General features: G+C 36.7%; 2 protein-coding genes across 4 annotated transcripts in view; one reads left to right on the top strand and one right to left on the bottom strand.

Moving 5' to 3' along the window:
• Positions 1-5,063: 5,063 nt before the first annotated feature.
• Positions 5,064-23,327, top strand: OSGEPL1 (O-sialoglycoprotein endopeptidase like 1). Of its 3 annotated transcripts, none has more exons than XM_067026447.1 (9): positions 5,064-5,162; positions 6,333-6,573; positions 9,880-10,267; positions 11,280-11,484; positions 11,561-11,709; positions 12,839-12,969; positions 13,089-13,160; positions 14,661-14,767; positions 21,290-23,327. In XM_067026447.1, exons 2-8 carry the CDS (start codon positions 6,353-6,355, stop codon positions 14,737-14,739), a joined length of 1,245 nt encoding a protein of 414 aa, XP_066882548.1. In that variant the 5' UTR covers positions 5,064-5,162; positions 6,333-6,352; the 3' UTR covers positions 14,740-14,767; positions 21,290-23,327. The 3 variants fall into 3 exon arrangements, with proteins under 3 accessions (XP_066882548.1, XP_058911255.1, XP_066882549.1); XM_059055272.2 differs by lacking the exon at positions 21,290-23,327 and adding an exon at positions 15,449-19,361; XM_067026448.1 differs by lacking the exons at positions 13,089-13,160; positions 21,290-23,327 and having other exon boundaries at positions 14,661-14,716.
• The window catches only part of ANKAR (ankyrin and armadillo repeat containing), a 79,010-nt gene continuing 73,399 nt past the window's right edge, over positions 17,928-23,538 (bottom strand). The window contains exons 20-22 of the mRNA XM_067026446.1: positions 21,821-22,017; positions 19,441-19,487; positions 17,928-18,172 (exon numbers count right to left, since the gene is read on the bottom strand). Of these exons, the coding sequence (XP_066882547.1) occupies positions 17,928-18,172; positions 19,441-19,487; positions 21,821-22,017 (489 nt within the window). The remainder of the gene's footprint in view (positions 18,173-19,440; positions 19,488-21,820; positions 22,018-23,538) is intronic.

Below are 23,538 nucleotides of genomic sequence, written 5' to 3'. Positions count from 1 at the left end.
ACATGGATATTACATATTGATGTTGGAAATGCAAACAAATTTAGTACTGGAAAGACAAGTCTAGGTAAAATAAAAGCAATTTTTGAGTAGCACTGGGCAGGGAAGTAAGGTAGGTAAGAGAATAGCAAAGATAAACCTTTATTTTGCTTGATGTCAAAAAGTAATGAGATGTCTCAGGTTTTTATTTTACTCCCTAATTTCAGTTCCAGTTAAAAATGATTCAGCAGATAGTTTGTTATATGGGGTTTAAAAGCTTTTGTTTAGCTAAAGGTGAATGTATAAGAATTATAAACATCAAATTTAGAATACTGAATATCTTGGGTATACGGTACCCAGAAAGCTCAACTGTGATACTTTAGCTCTTAAATCGGGTGTTGGGTTCACAAAAGTTGATTTTATTATTCTTGACACTTTTTCGTAATCTAAAATATTTCATAATTAAAAAGTTTAGTAAAAATATATTTGGATTTTATTTTATGTTCAGTATAGCAGTGTAATTTATTTTATTTCTAGACTCATTCAAGTCTTTAATAAACAACTAATGGTTATGAAAGTGGCTCAACCTGTAGCTTCAAAGTTCTATTAAATTTTAAGTTAGCAGATAAGCCAATTTTATTACTATGTCCTTTCACTCTAACTGCATAATTACATTGATAAAAATACATTCTTCTCAAATTCAAGAATATAAGTAAAGAAACTACATCATTAACATTGTAGAATGAACTCTAAAATATAAAATATGAGAGCATTTTATACTATATAAATATTCTGACTTTCCAACTATATAAATTTTTTGATAACACTTTTTTGAAAAACTTGAAGATTCTGCAAGATAAGCATGCATTATCTTCTTCATTTTGTAACTTTTTAAATGGAAACAGAAGAGCAGATGATTTATTGGCTATTACCCAGGAAAATACGAGTATACCAGCTACTACATGAAAACCTGATACAATGATCCTGCTTTGAAACATCTGTCCCTCCTTTGAATTATCAAACGCATGCTTCTATCATGGTGCTTAATGGTCATAGGGAGTTTATGGAGCAACAAAGAAATTCACCCTCTCCCTCTACTACCAAAAAACGTAGACCCCACACACTTGAAAAATAAGGTCATCTGAGTCTGGCAAATTCTCAAAAAATTAAACAATTACCATATGATCCAGTAATTCCACTTCTGGGTATATATCCCAAAGAAGTGAAAGCAGGGACTTGAAAGGATACTTGTATGACCCACGTTTATACCAGCACTATTCATAACAGTCAGAAGGTGGAGGTAACCGAAGTGTCCACTGTCAGATGAATGCATAAACAAAATATGGTGTATGTACACAGTGGAATATTATTTAGCTTTAAAAGGAAGGAAATTCTGACACATGCTACCACACTGGATGAACCTTGACATTAATGCTAAGTGAAATAAGCCAGTCACAAAAGGACAAGTACTGTGTGAGCCCACTTACATGAGGTACCTAGAGTACTCAAAGTCATAATAAAGACAGAAAGAATGGTGGTTGCCAGGGGCTGGGATGAAAGGGAAATGGGAAATTAGTGTTTAACGGATACAGAGTTTCAGCTGGGGAAGATGAAAAAGTTTTGGAGATGGATGGTAGTGACCGGTGCACAACAATGTGAATGTACTTACTGCCACTGAACTGTTTAAAATGGTGATTTTGTTAACGTATATTTTAATACAATTTTTAAAAAGCAGTAAATTTGTAAAATAAGCATAATCGTTCTGCAAATGAAATAAAAAGCAAAATATCTTCCAAAGATGAGACCTGATTGATGGTATTACCATTAATGAAAGAATGTTCCACATCAAAAAATATTTGTCAGCAAAGAAACTTTAAAAAGAGAAACACAGGACTTCCCTGGTGGTGCAGTGGTTGAGAATCCGCCTGCTGATGCAGGGGACAGGGGTTCGTGCCCCGGTCCGGGAAGATCCCACATGCCGCACAGCGGCTAGGCCCGTGAGCCATGGCCGCTGAGCCTGCGCATCCGGAGCCTGTGCTCCGCAACGGGAGAGGCCACAACAGTGAGAGGCCCGTGTACCGCCAAAAAGAAAAAAAAACAGAGAAAGGCAAATGACTATTTTTAGCACAATCCAGCCTATGAAGAACATAAGGCAGGTATGTGACTCAAGTGTAAAGGAGGGCATCAGGCCTGAAATATTAGCCATTAAAAGCACCAAACTTGGGCTTCCCTGGTGGCGCAGTGGTTGGGAGTCCGCCTGCCGATGCAGGGGACACGGGTTCGTGCCCCAGTCCGGGAAGATCCCACATGCCGCGGAGCGGCTGGGCCCGTGAGCCATAGCCGCTGAGCCTGCGCGTCCGGAGCCTGTGCTCCGCAACGGAAGAGGCCACAACAGTGAGAGGCCCGCATACCGAAAAAAAAATTAAATCAATAAAAAATAAATAAAATGGTTCAAACTAATATTTCCAAAAAAAAAAAAAAAAAAAAGCACCAAACTCATTTCTATTGCTTCCATTCCATTGTGCTAAACAATCTGGTTATAATTTGGATCTGGCTTTCATTGTAATTTGATCACCACAGAGAAGGTGAGGATCAGCAAGCTCAACTATCCTAGACCCTCCATCATTTCTCTTAAGTTAATACATTAGTATTATGGGTTTTACATAGCAGTTTCTTAGCAAATTGAGTGTGTGACTCAGCACTACAGAGTCCAGTCACTTCCAGATCTGATAAACCAATTTCAACCTATGAAAATAATCAGATGTTGAAACCCAGTCATCACAGCATGGTCCTGCTAGACTGTGGATACCGCCTTCCCCCGCAACTTTTCTCTCAATGCACATTTTTCATAATGCTGTATTGTAATTGCCTATTATTAGACTCATTTCCTTGAAAATAGAAAATGGATTTTATCTTTGATCCCTAACAACTAATAAACTGCCTAGCACAAAGGAAAAGAACCAATAAATATATGAAACGTGAAAACGAAATCCAGTTTAGTAAGACATAATTAGGGAATGAGTATTGTTGTAAAGATTCTTCTATATAAAGTTTTCCTCTTAAGTTTACAAACGGAAAGCTAAGCAATAGCAGAGACAAAGTGAACATATTTAGATTCAGAGCTCTGAATACAAGTTGAAGTTACAGTGGATAGGCCATATTTTCTTGAGAATGCCCATGAATGTGGCATTCAAACCATATGATGTGATCTGCATAAAAGCTCAGACAAGCCCCAGAGAGCATGCATTTCCCGCAATAACTTCTCCAGTACAATAAAGAACATGGAAGCTTTATACCTTCACTTGCCAAATATGTGGGATTGGTGTAAGTACCATTTTTTTCTACCACCCACATGCACTCAAAGAATAAAATTTCTTCCTAATGTGTCCTAAAGTTTGGCTCTTTCACATAATGTAGCATTCAGACTCAACACCAGCCAAGAGTGCCCAGTTAAGGATTCTACTATTGACACTACCAAACACAACAGGGATAACTCTTGACAGCACAGGAGAGCACTGGAACAAAGTAATTCAAGTTGCAAGAAAAACTATGCCAGACGGGAATGAGTTTATGTTCAGAATAGATCACAAGTGTATAAGAAAATAACTCCTGACCTATCATATGCAATCAGGATGAGTACTTTTTCTTTTTCTTTTTTTTGCGGTATGCGGGCCTCTCACTGTTGTGGCCTCTCCCGTTGCGGAGCACAGGCTCCGGACACGCAGGCTCAGCGTCCATGGCTCACGGGCCCAGCCGCTCCGCGGCATGTGGGATCTTCCAGACCGGGGCACGAACCCATGTCCCCTGCATCGGCAGGCGGACTCTCAACCACTGCACCACTAGGGATGCCCATGACTACTTTTTCTTAACCTTTAGGTCTTAAGTTTTCTTGTTTCTTCCTTTGGGTCAACAACACATCCTAGGGAAAATATGAACTATTTAATCTTCTGTCAGTTAAGAAAACACTCCAGAGCAGATGGCCCGACTTCTAATACTAGCTCTGCACTTACTATCTGTGTAACCTGCAAATCACCCAAACTCTGTGGTCCAGTTGTCTCATCTGCAAAATGAGGACAGTAACTACCTCATGTGATTGTTATGAGGATTAAGTAAATAAGTCTGCAACAGTGCCTGGCACATAGTAAGTGCCACTTTGTTAATTATGGTTATTATTGTCACATAAATAAAATTTTTTATAAACGTAAGTTCTACCTTAAAAATTCTTACTAGGGCTTCCCTGGTGGCGCAGTGGTTGAGAGTCTGCCTGCCCATGCAGGGGACTCGGGTTCGTGCCCCGGTCCGGGAAGATCCCACATGCCATGGAGCAGCTGGGCCCGTGAGCCATGGCCGCTGAGCCTGCGCGTCCGGAGCCTGTGCTCCGCAACGGGAGAGGCCACAACAGTGAGAGGCCCGCGTACCGCGAAAAAAAAAAAAAAAAAAAAAATTCTTACTAATGTCCTGATAATTATAAATTTACATATCTGGAAATTATGAATTACACATCTGCCACTAGACCATAACCGTGACTTGCCTACCTCGTACCAAGAGCTTCACACCATGCAAGGCGCAGATACATGTGCCAGCCCTGTCCAACCTTGCATTTGTAAAGTCCATGTTCTGTAAAATCTTAGCGCCAGGCAGGGAAGAAAAACGGATTGGGATAAATCTATTCAAATGGTAAAAAGTTCACATACAAAAAACAAAAAAAGACTGAAGGAGGTACAAGAACAGGAGTACATACTATGCTGAGGTACATACTTTACCTCCAGAGTAAGCAAAGACATACTTTTCTCACGGTGGTGTCCAAATTCCAGCCTAAGGCAAAACTTTTTTTCCTTTTAATGTAGCATAGTGTTTAGAACTAAATGTTATGTAGTCGAATCTGTGCTCGGTCTCCACTAGATCAGTCACTAGACGTGTGACCTTTCAGAAGTCTTACCTACAAATCTGGAAGAATTGCTTGAGCGCACGATCTGGGGAATGAGAGCCTTTGTGCTTATATTTACTCGAAGAGTGACTCCCTCTAGGGGAATACCAGCTGACCCTGACGACGGGACCCCGGCGCCGTGTTGATGACATCACTTCCGGGGCGACAGGTTCGGGCTTCCTTGCTCCTAGGAAAGGACGGTCGATCGGCTTAGCTACGGAAAGTAGACGAGTACCAGTTACCGTCGTTCACGAGGAAGGTGGGTGAAACTGCTCAGCCCTCTCTCCACTGATGCTTTCGCGCGCCTGGAAAAGCGGTTGCAGTCAGAGTCCCTCGCCTTCTTGAGCAGACAGAGACCCGCGTTGGCCAAGTGCCCAGGGTTCGCTTGGGATCCTTCCTGGCCCGAACGAGGAGGGCTTCGCACAAGCCTCCTTGGCTGGATTTAGTGACTATAAGTCTATTTTCTCGTGGCGCGTCTGTTGGGGCTGCACCCTCTTAAGGGGTCCTCTGTGAATACGTCGCTTATCTCTAATCCCTGGATGCCCTCTGCTCCTGTGGAACAATAAAAGTTCTAGTATTCGCTCTTTTATTTTTTTCCATTTTGTTCGTTAGTGATAGGGAAAGAGACTACTTAAATATCTAGAAGGTTCTAGAACAGGTGGTTTGGGGGGCATGAGACTAGATATTTGGCAGTGTGAAAAAAACAGGGTGCTTTAATGATGGACTGCTCTTATTGGGGGCAAAGAGGATTTGGGGAGATCCCTGTTATGATAAACCTGTGGCAAAAATGGAGATTTAATTCAAACAATTGTAATTAATGGATAAAATAGGTATTAGGTTACGGTCGTCTTAGTTGAGATGCTCTTTTAAGATGAGCTTTATGAGAACACTTGTTTCTAAACTTAGACGACTAAATCTTACTTTGTGTTTTATGTGAACTCTTGTTTTCCAACCAAATGATTAAAGTTTTCTTTTGAAAGATGTTTCTAGGAAATGGAATGCATTGATTTTAATCAGTTCCATTTTGCCCTTATTATTTTTTTTAAACCACATTTGTCTTAATTTTAGCTATAAAAAATGAATAGCACTTTTCAAAAGACCATCCATGCAGCTGTTGTACTGTAACATTAGCTGTTTTATAAAGAATAATCAATAGTTTGGTTAAGAACAGCATGCAAGTAATACTAAAAATTTTATATCTAACTTCCCGTTTTCCCTCTTAAAGAGCATTATATTCATTCATACTGTTATTTATATTAACAGATTTCTACAGACTAAAATTTTTTGCTAACTTTTACAAAACTTTCCTAAATTTTTATAAAACTATATATTGAAAAATAAACCAAGTTTTTGGAATTTTGCTTTACTGAATGGGCTAGTGGCTAATGTTAGTTCCAAATAATAGTTTGTTTCTTTAATTCTTTTCCAGGAATTATCTATACAGTAAATATGCTAATACTGAATAAGACAGCAGGAGTTTTTTCTAAACCATCAAAAAGGAATATGTATGAATTTCTAAGAAGTTTTCATTTTCATCCTGGAAAACTATTTCTTCATAAACTAGTTTTGGGAATTGAAACCAGTTGTGATGATACAGCAGCTGCTGTGGTGGATGAAACCGGAAATGTTTTGGGAGAAGCAATACATTCCCAAACCGAAGTTCATTTAAAGTGAGTAGACATTATCTTGATAGTTTCCACATTTTTTTGGAAAAATAAAATGAAATAAATTTTTTTGTATTTATTACATATAAAAGTTAAATTTTAAGAACTAATTTCTTCTTTCATGCAAAAAGTTTCTAATAACTGCCGTAGAAAACCTTAAACCCCTCAACCTGGCTTTTAAGGAGCTCCACAATAAGGTCCCAACCTTAGCTAATCCTGTTGCCAAAAAGAAACTAAACTCCAATATTTATCCATGATTTCCCCTCATGCCTTTTCCTCTTTTGTCCACCTGTATGTTTCATGGTCTCACCTGAAGTCTTAGGAAAATATGACCTGACCTCTAGCCTGTGTTAATCACTGCAAAAGAAAATCCTATTCACATTTACACATATAATTCATATTGGTACTTAAATAATAATATACTTTTGTATTAAAGCACAGAATGGTGCCAGGTTTATAAACTCATATTTTTCCAGAGGGCCACCAGGCAGGTTACATTAATACAGAATATTAGAAATAGTATACGTGAAGAGGCAGAGTAGACCTCTAATGCTTACGTATTATATGAAAGGGATTGTGTTAGGTCTTAATAAGGCACAGTGAAATACTAGCAAGTTCTTGCCTTCAAGAAGCTTAACCTAATCTTTAAGACATGGTATGTAGACTTACAAGGAAAGTTAGCAGTGCAAAGCAGCATAATGTGAGTATCAAAGAATTAGTGCAGACAATAACTTATTACCATGCCTCAGTTTTTCAGTCCTTTCATTATTTTGGGGTGTGTTGGACATTTGAACATGTAAATGTTAGCTGCACAGAAAGGCCTACCCTAACCACTTAATCTAAATTAGGTACTCCCACCCTGTTTATTCTATATACCATATCCTGCGTATTTTCCTCATAATTCTTTTCATAATTTTTATGTTTGTTTACTTATGTACAGTCTTTCCCCAAATAGACTCTCAGCTCCATGGTGACAGGGGCTGCATCTGTATTAACTCTATACTATGTCTAGTTCCCAGCATAGCACCTGACATGTTGCAGGGGTCAGTGGCCTTGAGAGATAGTTAGGCCTTCAATGAAAGAGGATGGAAAGAATATTGTAGGCTGAGAGAGCATCACTGGCAAAGGCAAAGAGGTGAGAAAGTACTGGACAAACACTTAGTTTAGCTAGCGCATGAGTCACTTGAGAGGAATATATAGGCAAATAAGCTATTTGGTACCATCTCCTCAGCGCATCTCAGCATTTACTGAATACCTACAATTGCAAGGCAGCATCTGAGGCACTGTGGGTACATATATATGATCCTTTCCTCTGAGCAGCTTACCATATAAAGTGGTTTACATTGTGGTTCAGCCACTGACTAGTTTTGAGACCTTGCACCATTTTGTATGTCTCAATGTCCTTATCTGTGAAATGGGGATAATAATGACAACCAGCTCATAATACTGTTGTGAAGGTTAAATGTGAATTCTTTTAAAGCATTTAGTGCAGTTCTTGACAAACAGACCAAGGGCTCACAAAAACCTACCTATTACTAGTGACAATAGTACTTCTCTTACTACTATAAATAAGTGAAGAAGACAGATAGGTAAATAGGTCATTGTAAAACAGCATGGAAAGTGCAATAATAGAGGATTGCTTGCAAGAGGAGTTCTTTCTTTCGAGCCAGAGACCTGAAGGAAAATCTTGACTTCTCCCTCACCACTCTGTACCTAAATCAGTCATCTAGTCATAGTAAATCTACCTCCCAAATATTTCTTGAAACTTTTCCTCCCACTTTCCACTTAGTTCAAGCCCTTATTGTCTCTTGCCTGGACTCTTGGCTCCAGTCTTGAGGCTAAATGGTTTCACTGCCTGTTTATTAGCTTTGTTCTTTAATCATCCACTTTCCATACTGTCTACAAATTATTTGATTATTAATTAATTGATTTTATTAACCAAAATTAATTCTTTGCGAATAAAGCCATGGTCTTATTCATCTCTTTTGTCTCTGATGCTTAGCATAATCCTTAGAAGATAATACATAGAAGAGGCACAGAAAGGAAGGGGAGTAGGCAAGTGGGAGGAGGAAGAAATGAGTAGGAGGGAGAGGATTTGCATTTAAAGTCTCCCAAATTCCAAGAAAGTAAAAGCTTTTGAGTAGGGGAGTGATGAGGTCAGCACTGCTTTTTTTCTGGCAACACAATATAGAACAATTCCAAGGATCAGAGAATGTATCCAGGGAAGTACAGTTAGAAGGCTTTGAATAGACTGAGTTAATGAGAGCTTTTCGAACTTGGTGGTGGCAGTGGACAGTGCTGACCTTATCAATTGGTGATAAACTTAATTAAATGTGGAAAGTAAGGGAAAGAAAGGAGATAAAGATAAGCCTAGAAACCCAAGTGATTAGGAGGTTATTGATGCCATTAACAGAATTGAGGAATATAGAAGAAAAAGTCACTTAGAAGAATTAAGGAAAATGGTATTATGGATGTGTTGAAATAAGATCATTTCTTTTAAATATTGCCCTCATTGACTGACACAGTACATATTTTAACTTAAATATTGAATATTAAATATTAAATATTCATTAGATGCCGTATATATAGATCTTACAACATCAATATTTGAAGGGTTTTTTTGAGATTAGAGGAACATCTTACAGACCCTCTATATTTTTGCTCTGCCTTTCTGGTCAGTCACATGCTGGCAAATTTTTTGCTAACAACTTTGCCTTATAATTCTTTATTCTTGACATTTGGAGTGGTCATCCACTGCTTGTCCTACATGGACCAAGAATCAAAATTACCAATCCAATTAAAGACTGGATTCCCAAACTTGATTTCAGGATTTCAAGGTGTCTACTGTCCTACCATGAGCTCAAGTGCAGTGTGTTTAAAAATAAACTTGTCTTCTTCACAAAACTGTCTTCATGTTTCTCTCTGTATTTCTTTTCTTCCAGTCAGATTAATTTTCCTAAAATCCAGTTTTATCCTGTCCTTTCCTTATTCAAGACTCCTTCCTTAGAATGCTTTTCAAAATTATTTTGGTGATTTCATTTATCAAGAAACAAATCCATAGGAGTTTGTTGTATACAGTTTTGAAAAGTCAGAGACATTAAATAACATCCTTATCACTGCATTAAGGTGATTGAGTTCTTATAATGTAAAGCACATTATAAAGCACACATAATTTGAAAATACTTGACTTACTAATGTGTTTAGCTATACAATGGTTAATTTGAAAACATGCCTTCAGCCATAATATATACTTTTTCTTTCTCTATTTTTATAATCTTAAAATTATAAAAGCTGTTTTTTTATATCTTTCAGAACAGGTGGGATTATTCCTCCAGTAGCTCAACAGCTTCATAGAGAAAATATTCAACGGATAGTGCAAGAAGCTCTCTCTGCCAGTAAAGTCTCTCCAAGTGAACTCTCAGCAATTGCAACTACCATAAAACCAGGACTTGCTTTAAGCTTGGGTGTAGGCTTATCATTTAGCTTACAACTGGTAGACCAGTTAAAAAAGCCCTTCATTCCCATTCATCATATGGAGGCTCATGCACTTACTATTAGGTTGACAAATAAAGTAGAATTTCCTTTTTTAGTTCTTTTGATTTCAGGAGGTCATTGTCTTTTGGCATTAGTTAGAGGAGTTTCAGATTTTCTACTTCTTGGAAAGTCTTTGGATATAGCTCCAGGTGACATGCTTGACAAGGTAATTATTTAAGAATTAATATCTCTATTCTTTTTTGTTAGGGTGTCTGTTTCAGCTAAATAGTAATAGATACACTACTGCTATTCATCTAAATATTTCTGAATAATATATTAGACGGAAAAAAATTATGTGCAGTAGAAAAAAAAAGTAGTACATAATTTTATAAAAGATTCATTCTTACCCATTCCGAATAAAATGATATGAGGTTTAAATCAGTATATAAAGGCTCAAATAGTTTGCATATATACTTTTTAAAATCAAATAACATAATATATGTGAAAGACAGTGCTTTGTGAAGTGTAATGTACCTTTAAAAAGTGAAATAAGGGGCTTCCCTGGTGGCGCAGTGGTTGAGAGTCCGCTTGCCGATGCAGGGGATACGGGTTCGTGCCCTGGTCTGGGAAGATCCCACGTGCCGTGGAGCGGCTGGGCCCGTGAGCCATGGCCGCTGAGCCTGCGCGTCCGGAGCCTGTGCTCCGCAAAGGGAGAGGCCACGGCAGTGAGAGGCCCGCGTACCGCACATAAATAAATAAATAAAGTGAAATAAGGATATATAAAGATAACATAAGGACAATAAAGATGCACAGAGTTCTATTGTTAAATGTTACAACTGCTGACACCACTGACAAGCAGATTTCTTTTCCTTTGTTTTAGAATCTTAAAGCCTACCGCCTTAGACAAAAAACCTGTTGCCAACAGCTGAAATGATTGGAAGAAATAGGACAGGTTCTTATTTTTGAAGTTCATCATTAAGCAGTCATTGTAATTTTCAAACCTATTTTCCATCCCCAGTAGAAGAGCAAAAGTAGAGAGGAAGGCAGTGATTGGCCACTATTGATCAGGTTATCAGAAACAGCAAGATTGTCTGTCTTGACTGACCACCAGCTCTGGTCCATGTTTGTAAAAGTATTGCATGTCTTATTCACCGAGGGTAAAATTCATTTCCTTTGCACTCTGGTTTCAAAATGTACAGTTTCATGACATTACAAAAATTTTTGTTTGTTTTTGATAGGTAGCAAGAAGACTTTCTTTAATAAAACATCCAGAGTGCTCCACCATGAGTGGTGGGAAGGCTATAGAACATTTGGCCAAACAGGGAAATAAACTGCATTTTGATTTCAAACCTCCCATGCAACGTGCTAAAAATTGTGATTTTTCCTTTTCTGGACTTCACCACATTATTGATAAGATGATAATGCAAAAGGAAAAAGAGGAAGGTATATTTCTTATTAGTAAAGTTGGACAAATAAGTAGTACTGGATTGTACCTAAAAATAACTGCTCATACCTGCAGGTATTGAGAAGGGGCAAATCCTGTCTTCAGCTGCAGATATTGCTGCTGCAGTACAGCACACAGTAGCCTGCCACATTGCAGAAAGAACACATCGTGCTATTCTATTTTGCAAGCAGAGAGACTTGTTATGTCAAAGTAATGCAGTACTGGTAAGTTTTGTAATTTTAGAATAGTAGTAATCCTTTACAGTATGTTACTTTTCTTCCCAGAGATTAATTGACCCTAAGCATAGGATGAAAAGATCTTTATGCTGTATGCTATCCCTGACAGTATGAAATCACGTAGAATAAAAACTAACAGCCATTGGGATTTCCCTGGTGGTGCAGTGGTTAAGAATCTGCCTGCCAACACAGGGCACACGGGTTCAAGCCCTGGTCCGGGAAGATCCCACATGCAGCGGAGCAACTAAGCCCGTGCACCACGACTACTGAGCCTGCGCTCTAGATCCCATGAGCCACGACTACTGAGCCCACGCGCCTGGAGCCCGTGCTTCGCAACGAGAGAAGCCACCGCAGTGAGAAGACCGCTCGCCGCAACTAGAGAAAGCCCACGTGCAGCAGCAAAGACCCAATGAAGCCAAAAATAAATAATTTTAAAAAAAAAACAAAAACTTTTAACAGCCATCCCCTATACAGGCCTGGCAGCTTTACAGGACATCTGTACAGCCTGTATGGCAAAAAAATTCAAGGGTGCATCTTATTGAATTTAAAAGGGTTTACAGTATGAAACAAAATGCAGTATAACTGCTGTCATTATTGAAGGAAAAATAGGCTGTTTCCTTCAGATTTATGTTCCTTTGATGAAATCCCTTTAAATGTGCTTAAAAGCCTTGATAAATTTCCTGTGTAACTGTATCTTAAAACTTCATTCTTTTGAAAATTGTAAAGTGAGAAAAATATTTAAATGGTAGGTTTACAAAATGGAATATTACATAAATATTAAAGGTAATAGTTTAAGAATTATGTAGTAAAATGAAAAAAAATGCTTATAGGTGAAAACTGCAGGGTCTCAAATACTGTACTATGATTGTAATGAGAAAAGGGTTAGAAGAAAATGTACAAAAATGAAAGTGATCATATGGTAATATTGAAATTGTTGGTGATTTTTGTTTCTTTTGCAAGTGTTTATTATATAGATATATCACTTGCTCATTACCCACCTACCAAAATGTGATATTGTCTTATTGTATAATGCTGGTACTTCCCCCAAGTTTAGCTCACAGCTTAGCTCATATTCATGTGTGATATTTGTTAATTTTGGTTTTCTCAACTTTTTCAGGTTGTATCTGGAGGCGTTGCAAGTAACTTATATATCCGAAAAGCTCTGGAAATCGTGACAAATGCAACACAATGCACTTTGTTGTGTCCTCCTCCCAGACTGTGCACTGACAACGGCATTATGATTGCGTGGTAAGCCATGGATGTTTGTGCTTCACTCATAATTTTATAAATATTAATTGCCATTTCATCGTGCTAAATTTTCTTTAAATCTTGGGCTAGTTATTTTATTTTTATTGATTCTTATTTAGGAATGGTGTTGAAAGATTGCGTGCTGGCTTGGGCATTTTACACAGCACAGAAGGCATCCGCTATGAGCCAAAGTACGTGGTACCATTTATAATCTTTATGCAAGTTGCATTTTAAAAGTCAAAGCCTGGATTTTGCGTTTATATTTGAGGTTTTCATTGACACTCTGGTGGTACTTGAAGAAAGAGTACATTAATTTTTTTCATCTAACCTAAGTGGTAGATACCGTATAAGAAATATTTTTGTTATAGCATTAAATCATATAAATGTTGACAAACCATAGTTTAGAAACAGGCAGTGGGTAAGGATGATGAATTCCCTCATTGGGGACCAGAATGGAAACCATGTCCATGACCTGGACTTTTGCAGTGTTAGGACCATCTCAGCATCGGTTGCCGTGCTGGAAACTTAAGGAAAATGCAAAAAGCATTCAGGTGTGAGGCTGGGTTGTGAGTATACTTCTCCACAGGCAGCTGAGAAATGGCCAAAAGACAGCTGTTTTCTGCAAGCCTTATTTCCTCTCCCAAATCAACGTTCCTAGGAGTAGCACAGTTTTTCAGTTTATTATCAAGTTCTGGTCTAAGCTAATTCTGGAATAGTAAAAACAGTAAAGCATGATTATGTTTCATAATCTAACATAATTCTATTTTCAACAGTGTTTCATCTGCTGTTTTAAACTTTTCAGCATTTTAGTACATAACTATACCTATGTGAACTATAGACTATTAAGGCTGATCATAAATGAACAGAGTTTAGTTAGTAGTGACTAAACTACTAGTAGAAAGAATCCCTTAAGTTGATGGCCTAGCCTCAGGTAGAATCTACCATCTGATCCAACACTGCCTTCTTGTGGCAGTGTTGAGGATGGAGATGATGGGTCATTTTAGGTTGGGGTCCATTTGAAGCCTTGTATAGGGCAACATTGTACAAAAGCAGAAACCTGAGGCCAAAAATATTTACTGAGGAAGAACAGAGAAAGAGGTTAGGATCTAAAACCTCTCCTGCCACCAGTGACAAAGGAAGGTAGAAAAGGAGCAAGCCAGCTTTTGAAACCTCAGAGAAGAATGGTAGAAACCTGGAGAATTTCTGAAGTTGGAATAAATGCAGGTCTGACTTTGTATGGTAAACTGTTTTTACCCTGTTAGCTTTGTAGAGCATTATAAGGCATTTTTTGGTTATTTTTTTTCTGTTTCAAGTTTTTATTTATTTACAGTATTTGAGAGAGAACTCTTTCAAAAACATCTCAACCCCAAACTCATTGAATTGTATGCATTAAATATGTATAGCTTTTAACATGTCAATCATACCTCAAAGTGGTTTTAAAAAATTACCTAATTTAGATTTCTAGCCTTCCTTCACACATTATTCTGGCTTGAGGTCCTACTGTATTTTTATGTATTCAAGAACCACCATTACATATAATCAGTTATACACTAGATACATATATTATTTGTCAAAATTCTAAGCAGATACTTTGCAGAACTAGTAACAGATCAGTAAACAAATAATGTAAAATAATTTGAAATAATGTGGTTTTGTGTGATAATGTGATTATGTGTCTGATTTTGATGCAGATGTCCTCTTGGAGCAGATATATCAAAAGAAGTTGGAGAAGCTGCCATAAAAGTACCACAATTAAAAATGAAGATTTGATTTTTGCTTTTCAAAAAAATCCCTAAAGGTAGTAGTAAAGTTTTGATTTTTTGTATATCAAATATATAATACTAATTGTTCATCAGGACTTTGTTATCCTTTTTATGTTTGATGTTTAACCTGCTCTTCTGAGAGATTATAATAATGTTATATAGTCTTATAAGGGAGTATAGGGTTTTTTTTATTATCAAAAACCAAATAAAACATCTTGTGGGAAAAAGAATATACTGATATTGGCAAGTAGAAAAGAAAAACCTTGGAAAAAATACAGCAATTCTGCTAAATCCTGGCCCTATATTATACAGGCATAGATCTTTATCCCCCTTTTTCATATCAGGTTACATTAGCCTGCCTTTTCTAATGAGAGAGCAGTTTTAGAAAGGTAGCCAGGTCAAAGTCATGTCAACTCAAGAATTCTAAGTCAAAACAAAAGAATATATGTTAGTAATTATAAAAATATATATTATTAGGTATCTTTTCTGGAGCAAATGGGATTTCTATACATTTCTTAAAATGGGATTTTAAGAAATATGACATGCAAGTAATCCCTCGAGTGTATATTATACTTTTTAGTTGGCCATATATATTCATTCATTATTTTAGAAAGTATATAATAAGTGAAAATATATGAGGTGAAAAGGGCTGTTTTATTTTTGGATAATGTCCTTTGACTCTGACTTTTTTTTTTTTTTTTTTTTGCGGTACGCAGGCCTCTCACCATTGTGGCCTCTCCCATTGCAGAGCACAGGGTCCGGACGCGCAGGCTCACGGGCCCAGCCGCTCCGCGGCACGTGGGATCTTCCCGGACCGGGGCACGAACCTGTGTCCCCTGCATCGGCAGGCAGACTCTCAACCACTGCACCACCAGGGAAGCCGTGACTCTGACTTTTACTTCAGATATCATAACAGTTCATGACTTTTTTTCTGCCCAGATTAAAATAACTGAATGTACTGTCCTTTGAATATAAGGATGATGCTACTAACTATTTAATGTCCTTTGAGAGATTTTGCTAGTAGAGATTTATGTTACATCATCCATACTTGATCAAGTTGTTAATTTTCTAGTCAGTGACTTGCTTTATTGAGAAACTAGAGGGTAAGGATAAAAATCTAGAATGAGAAGATTTCTTATTTTAATCCTTCCTTAAGGTGACCTTCCCTTTTGGGAAATTCCATAAGTAATTCTTTTTTCTAGAATTGTGATCACAGAATATTGCTTTATGATCCTCCATTTTATCCTGGAAATATAATTTATATGAGAGAACGTATAGAAACAGCAACATTTATAAAGCTTACATTCTTTGATGTTGAGGTATAGGTATGATATAATTGGTTTGTAACTATAATTTAGAAGAAACTATTAGTTTTTGAATTCACCTTTTACATTTGGATTTGTATTCTGTATTATGTGAATCTAAATTCACAGAAAGTGTAAAAGTGTATTTCCTTTGGCTGTTACAATAAGAGTGCATATAAACTATGGAAGAAAATTGACCAAAATTTTTTCCCACCATCACAAATTTTATAAAATAGGAATATCTATAATCTAAGTTCTTAAAATTTCAAAGTATTTAACTCTTCCAGATGCTACAAACACACATGTCAAAATTAAGTTCATGATATAAATCAGGTAAACTACAGATAAAGAATACAAGCAAATTCTGGAAGCATTCCATATATTTAGGTCTTTCAGTATATTAGCCAGAAGGAAGGAAGAAAAAGGAAGAAACATCAAACTCTATATTGGAAAGCATGTGTGCCAAAGTTAGCTTATAGTACAGGTAAGAGGCAGGCAATTTGCTGAAACTCTCTCTGTATTGAGGCCTTTCTCATCTTATGTATAATTTTTAAAAATAAAAAGAAAGTGCAGGGTAATAAAAGTAATCTGTACTTTGGGGCTGTACTTAAGGAGAAATACTGTAAAGTTTTAAGCGTGGTAGGATGGTCCGGCTAGGCCAGGGTACTCAGGAAATGTCTATGTTATTGAATGCATAAAAACCCTGATCATCAACTTTGAAACCACCTGAAGCCAGTTTCAAAGCTCAAAGTTTGCTGTCTAAAGGCTTTTTTTTTTTAATGTCTACAGAGGCTTAAATGTTTCCAATGATATGAATTCTTAACAATGCTGAATAAATGACACAGGTTTGTATCATTTGAATTATTTATCCCTTTCTAGTATAAAATATGCTATTCTTCTCAGAATTCCACCAGGAAGTTGTGACTCAGAGATATTAAGATAATTTTGAATCGAATTTGAAGATTAAAGAGGTCTCTTATTGTACAGTGGTTAAGAGCACAGGCTTTGGACTGCGGCACACAGAAAGCCCTGAGTACCTGTAGCTGCAGTCACCACCACCATTACTGTTATGTTAAGCTATGTTGGAGAAAATAACTGCTAATTAATGTATGTGTTCTCTGCAGCCCAGGTAGACTATAGAGACAATTGAGCAAGTGGACAGAGGAAAAACGGTGGCTCTTTAAAGGACCCACTAAAACCTAGTTAGCTTTTATATCAAATCCATTTGCTGCTGTAAAAATGTGAGAAGCAGACATACATCAAAACTTGCACCTACTGGAAACAATACTGGTTGGGCAAAGACATCACATGATTCTAAGCCACAAAGAATGTCATCTATTCCAGCTGCAAACCAAAGATACTCTGTACCTATGGAGAATAGTCAACAGTGGTGGCCACACTTTTTAGCCATACTTTTGTGCTTGATGGGAAATGATTTCAGATTTTTTTTTAGTAAAATATTTTTAGAAGTATACATTTCAGATTTTAGAAGACTCGTGTACCTATAGTATTTATCATTAAATATCTTAAGGTAGTACAGTGAGTGTTAACATGTAGGCTACTTTGAATCAGGTCTTTTTAGCCCAGCATACCAATTTAAAAATGTTTCTAACACTTGATATATACACTAATTTTGCCATTGTGTCAGTTGCTATATCTTAATAGTTTTAAGTGCAGGCATTCTATTATAGAAAATTCTACATATTTTTTGAAACCATAATTCTGACCTGATGTTAAATTCCAGTAGACATGCTAAGGAAAATTTGTTAAGTATCAATATCAAGAACTTCCATTCAAAAAGATTACTCAGTTATGTATATTTTACCACAATTAAAAAATAAAAAAATTTAAAAAATTGCTCAGGAATCCTTTTACACTAAAATGTTTTTAATTAGCCTTCTGCAGGCTCTGGATTAGCTTTCTGTACATGTTTCCCAAGTTGGCTCAAAAGCACTATTCTTGGTCTTGATACAGTTGTGATATCTGATGAAATTACAGATGAAAAGGAAAAAATATTTTGAGAAACAGTGGTCTTTTTTGTTTTGAAGAGTCCCATGAAGTTAGTTACAGGAGGTATAAAAGTCAAAGAATCTCTTGGTCGACTTTTGGGTTTTAATTTTCTTCGGTGCTCTTTCCCTAAAAATTAGAGAGCCACAATTAAGTGTCTCTTTCTTAAGCCTAAGAGCCCTAGATATAGTCTCATTGCTTTTAGTTCTATATATTTCTATTTTCTTCACATCACTAAAACATACTAAGAAAACAGATCAGTAGCTTCCAGACTTTTAGATGCTGGAGTGCAAAAATTTGTGGGGATCAATATACGGTTGCCAACTTTTTATTATGCCAAGTTGGCACTAGTGAAAGAACAAATGCCAGCTACTTTAAACATCGTTTTATAAAAGAAGGGATATTTTAATGTCAGTGGAAAGTGTAAAAGGCATTATCTCAAAATGGAGGACTTTACTTGAATGAAATTAACTTTATCAGAAATTTGATTGTCCTTAATGTTACCACAAACCTGTGAAAACTTTATCAGACCGTTACTGGTATACATATTGTTATTCAGAAACCAATATTAAAGTGAAGGAATAATGGAACTGTCTTTATTCTTTTATGTAAATTACTCTTACACTAAAGAAGCTATACAAAAACCAGACGTTCTTCTACCCATGATATTCAGAAATAATAGCCTCCCACACATACTTAGCTTCCCTCATATCTCCCTGAATAAATGAAGTTCTTTCCTCTCCTTTTCTTATTCTCTCTCTTTCCATTTGTGACTCCAGCAAAGTGATCTTGATTTCAGAAGGTTCTATTTTTGCTTTTGACAGTAAGGTAATATACCAAGTAAGACTGATTTTGGTCCTACACTATGCACACATGAACCAGCACTAAGCATATACATAAAACCAGTAAGTAATTTATTTTCCCTATTACATGTCTGATAGGAATTGATGAGTAACATAAGATCTGGACTCTGATCTCGCAGGCCTAGGCCACTCAGCCATCATCTGCCAACTTTGTATAAAACTGTACATAGTATCAGTGGAAACAGTGTGGTCTCTGCCCTAAGAACTTATAAGATAGACAAGTTGTACATGAAACAGAATAATAGCAAGATTGTAATTAAAGTCATATTTACATGTTGTTTCAATAATGACTTCTATGCATGGCTTGTGGAAAAAAGCAAAGTGAGGGATTTCTGTCAAGTGATATTAGTAGGGAAGCCTTAAAAGAAATGCTTAACACGGGCTTGTAAATGGGAAGACATTTTAGGTATTAGAAAATTAGAAAAGCATACGTTTACAAGTAAACACTTTTTGGTAGTCCCTACATTTTGATTTCTTAGAAATGAACAATTATAAAGTGTCAGGGCTAGAAAGTATAAAAGAAAAATCAATTACCTTTTTTAAAGACAGGAATTATGGATGGTCCTCCATTTTTCTCCAGACTAAAGGGAAAACATTTTAATCACAAAAACTAGATATATATAAAGACGTAGTACACCTAGGTACCATGTTCAGTGCCTACTGGTCTAATTTATACGTTACCTGTACTAACTATGCATGTTACCTGTAGGTGTTTTATATTCTGTCACTCGTTGACTCGCGTATCACCCAAAACATTTGGAAGAGTAAATGTGCTTGAAGTGATCAGGGAAAGCTCCATGGAAGAAGAGACACTTCAGTTAGGTTCTGAAGAAAATAGGTCTTTACATGGATGAGGCAGGGGGCAGGTATTCCAGATAGAGGGAATAGGATATGAAAAATTACAATACTATAAAACAGCATGGCAAGTTTAAAGGGCACTAAGTAGTCTGGTGTGATTGGAATTAAAGGTATCTGGAGACATGATGGGAGATAAGGTTGGAGAATAAAGATCAGGTCATTTTATGTATTAAGAATAGGAGAAAATTTAAACTTTATTTTCAAAGCAATGTAATACCTATGAAATGTTTCAAGCCAAAGAATAACAAGGTATACCTAAGTTAATACGATGTGTGTGGCTTTAAAAGAAGTATTGTTTCAATCATCATCCTGTACATGTAACATATAAATATGGTATTACACAATTTCCCTGGTAATAAAATGTAAGTCTTGATTAAAGTTAAAATATCAAAACTGCTTATCACAAATGTGTTCCTGGTTAATTTGATGAGGAACGTTTGCTGTTGTCAACTTTAATGAGGCACAGGCCCCAATCTATTCAATAGGCCAGCTTCATGGCTATAGGGTCATGTGAAACTAGCTACTGTTAGGCTCAGAGTATTTTCATGCAGGGTCAGTTAACAGTAAAATTATGGCTCTCTACACACTTCAAAATTTATACATCCAAAGACTCTTCTAATCTGCCATTCTTGGGGTGAATAGGGGAGTGGGAATAGAGAAGTGGAATATACTCCAAAACAATGCTGTTGTGATCCCAACCAAAATCAATCTATGTTTCCAGTAGTGGAATCAAGGAATATTTTGTGGAACTTAATCTTTTAGTGCATTACCCATAGTTTCATTTAAATCAAATTCCTTCACAGGATTGTTTTGTAAATTAAAGGGAATAGTCTATGTAAATGCTCTAAGGAGATTGCATAGAATTATTATTAGTTATGGGAATAATTGTTATTTGCTTACCAGTTCCACCTCACTTGGTAGCCATTCCTATAAGTTTACTGACCACTTGTTACTGCTTATAATCCTGAAAGTTTAGTGTTCACAACTCCAAAGGGTGCCATTCACCTTACAGTCACTGTAGATTTGTATGGTTACTACAACCATTTTCCAGGGGATGGCAGTAAAGTGTATTGAGGAAGGGGCATCTTTTTCTAATTCCCAAAAAGTTGCCATAAGGGCTAGCTGTGTAACATAATACTTCCATTATTTAAACTAAATTAATTTTTTGAACTGGTAAATATTACTCTTAACATTGTCAATTAAAGCAATTGTAATTTAGTTTTCCCTGGCTTATTATATAAAATTAGATAATCAGTTTGGGGTTTTCAGTTTTTCAAAGAATTCAAATTAAAGTGACTGAAGATATACTCATTTTTCTCTATACTTAAAATTGACTTATAGAACCATGATATGCTCTTGGGTCCTATTCTCTTCTATTATCGTAGAGTTAATAATATATCTTGAGTAGTTCTGTTTCCTATATGTAAATAGCACTATTTGCAGAGACTTGTAATTCAGCTACAATTACAGAAGAAGAGAAAATATGTCCATTGTAAGGAGATTCTCCTCTTCTCTCTTTTTTCAGAAACTTAAGTTCATGATAGAACTACAACACTGAGGCAAAATCGTCTGAATAAATGCCTGGCAAACTTTGCCATAACTTGAACCACAGGGTCTGATTTAGCCCTGTTTCTGCCCTGGGAATTTGGCCTAGCTTTGGATCAAGTCTAAGAGTCCCATTTGATGCCAAGGTCATAGTGGCATTCCTGGTTGCCTCGGAGCTCTCAAATGTACCCCAGTCTACAAAAAAATGGCTTCCTGGATCAGACTTGGAGGCAACCAGTCTTCCAGAAACTTTTCTGAAAGGCGGATGAATAATCCTGGCCAGACAGGATCCCCAAGATCAGGTTGTATTCTTGTCTGCACTTACAATTCTGTTGCTAACTCGGAATTAAAACAGGCTTTGGCAATGGACATTTAGAAAGAAGTTTACCCTTTGTTTTACAATGCATAGATTCATAACAAGGACAGTTCCCCGTGTTTGATCTTCCTTAAACTTCCTTAAAAATTCCTCTCAGTAATTTTACTACTGCAACTTCAAATACAGAAACAATACCTTAAGGAAGGAAGTCCCACTCTTTGTTGCATTTGAAATTCCTTTAAAAATGCTGGGTTTATACTTGCATCTCTGTTGATATTCTTTGTTATACGAAGGAACTGATTAGGCTTATTCCTGCATTCCTTTAATAAGATTCGGAAAGCATTTGCATTGTAAGTTAAGTAGCCAAGAGCACTGGAGCAAGCCGTGCGAACCTAAATGAAGAGGAAACAATTTCTCCGTAACCATTGAGCTTTGTTCTTAAATTATCTAACCCAGTGCTCTCATTAAATATTTCATAGGAAAGTCTCTGTAGCTATGTATAGCAAATACGTATGTCAACTGATGGCACTCTGTAGATGGAAGCATAGCAGCAATATTTTTAGGGAAGGCTGTCAATTGCCATTAATTTCTAGTAGTAGTTCTCAGTCCTGACTGCATTTTTAGAATCACCAGAAGTTTAAAAAAAAAAAAAAAAAAGCCTGCCAACTAAATACAGACTCTCTTAGTAGAATCTGGCATTGTGTATTGTTTTTAAAGTGCCACAGGTGATTAATGGGCAGCCTGAGTAAGAACCTTTGAGTTTGAACTAAGACAGTAGGTCTTAGTGTTCATTGTGCATTGGAATCACCTGGATAACTATGAAAATCATGTCTGTATTCCACCCCCTAGAAACTGATTTAATTACTTTGGGGTGCATTGAACTGAACATTGGGACTTTTCAAAACTGCACAGGTGATTGTAATATAGGAAACCAAGTAAGAGAGTATAGCATAAAAGTAAGTTAAAAATAAGCTGCTCAGGGAAGCAACTCAATTTTCCACGGCAAAACCAAAGAAACAAGCACAAGTAATCAGGCCATGGGACTCCAGAAAAAGTAATTATTTCTTTGAAGGAAATACCCTCTGCATTTGACTCTGAAGGAATGAGGTTGTTCATATAATTAATAAAAGTATATTCCTGGGAAGTTCTTAGGAGAATCTGTTCATGGTGGCATAAGAAATGTCAAAGAAAGGAACAAAAACCAGGCCCATGCAGGGTATCAGAAGGTTGACATAGTGGTCTTTACACTGGCATCTGACTGCTGTATATGCCCCAAAATCTTCCACACCTTGAACAGTGGTTCGGGACCAGCAGCCTCAGCTTCTGGGAACTTGTTAAAAATGCAAAGTCTTGGGCCTACACCACATGTATTAGATCAGAAACTTTGTGAATGGAGCCCAGCAGTCTATGGTGTAACAAGACCTCCAGGTGATTCTGTTCTACCCTAAAGTTGGAGAGCTACTGCCTTAGACCCTGTGGGAAAAGCAAAGGAAACACTACTATGTGTAGTATGTGTAGTAGTGTTTTAGAGGCAAAACACTACTATGGCCAGCCTGGTCTTCAGGTACCCTCACTCTAACCCTGTTTGGCAGGTAAGGAAAATTTTCCAATGGATTCCACTTTCATTCACTACAAATAATCACAGAAATGACAACGATTTTAATTATAATATATAAAATATTTTATAAATAATTATAAATTTCTGTATCATCCATGTACTTATTTGTAGTCTGAATCTTAAAGATTAAAGTTAAAATGAATGTGCACATTTTGTGGAAACCAGAATTGTGAAGGGCAAATGTAGTACTAGAAAAATAATCAAATTTTGAGTTAGTAATATGAACTATTATATGAGACTCAACCTGTGGAGAAATTAGCCTGCAGAAGTGAGGGAGAGGCAAATTATATTTTAG

Source organism: Kogia breviceps, chromosome 2, assembly GCF_026419965.1.
Source record: "Kogia breviceps isolate mKogBre1 chromosome 2, mKogBre1 haplotype 1, whole genome shotgun sequence".
NCBI classification, from domain to species: Eukaryota; Metazoa; Chordata; class Mammalia; order Artiodactyla; family Physeteridae; genus Kogia; species Kogia breviceps.
The sequence above is the reverse complement of the archived record's forward strand: the minus strand, read 5'-3'. Positions and strand labels throughout refer to the sequence as shown.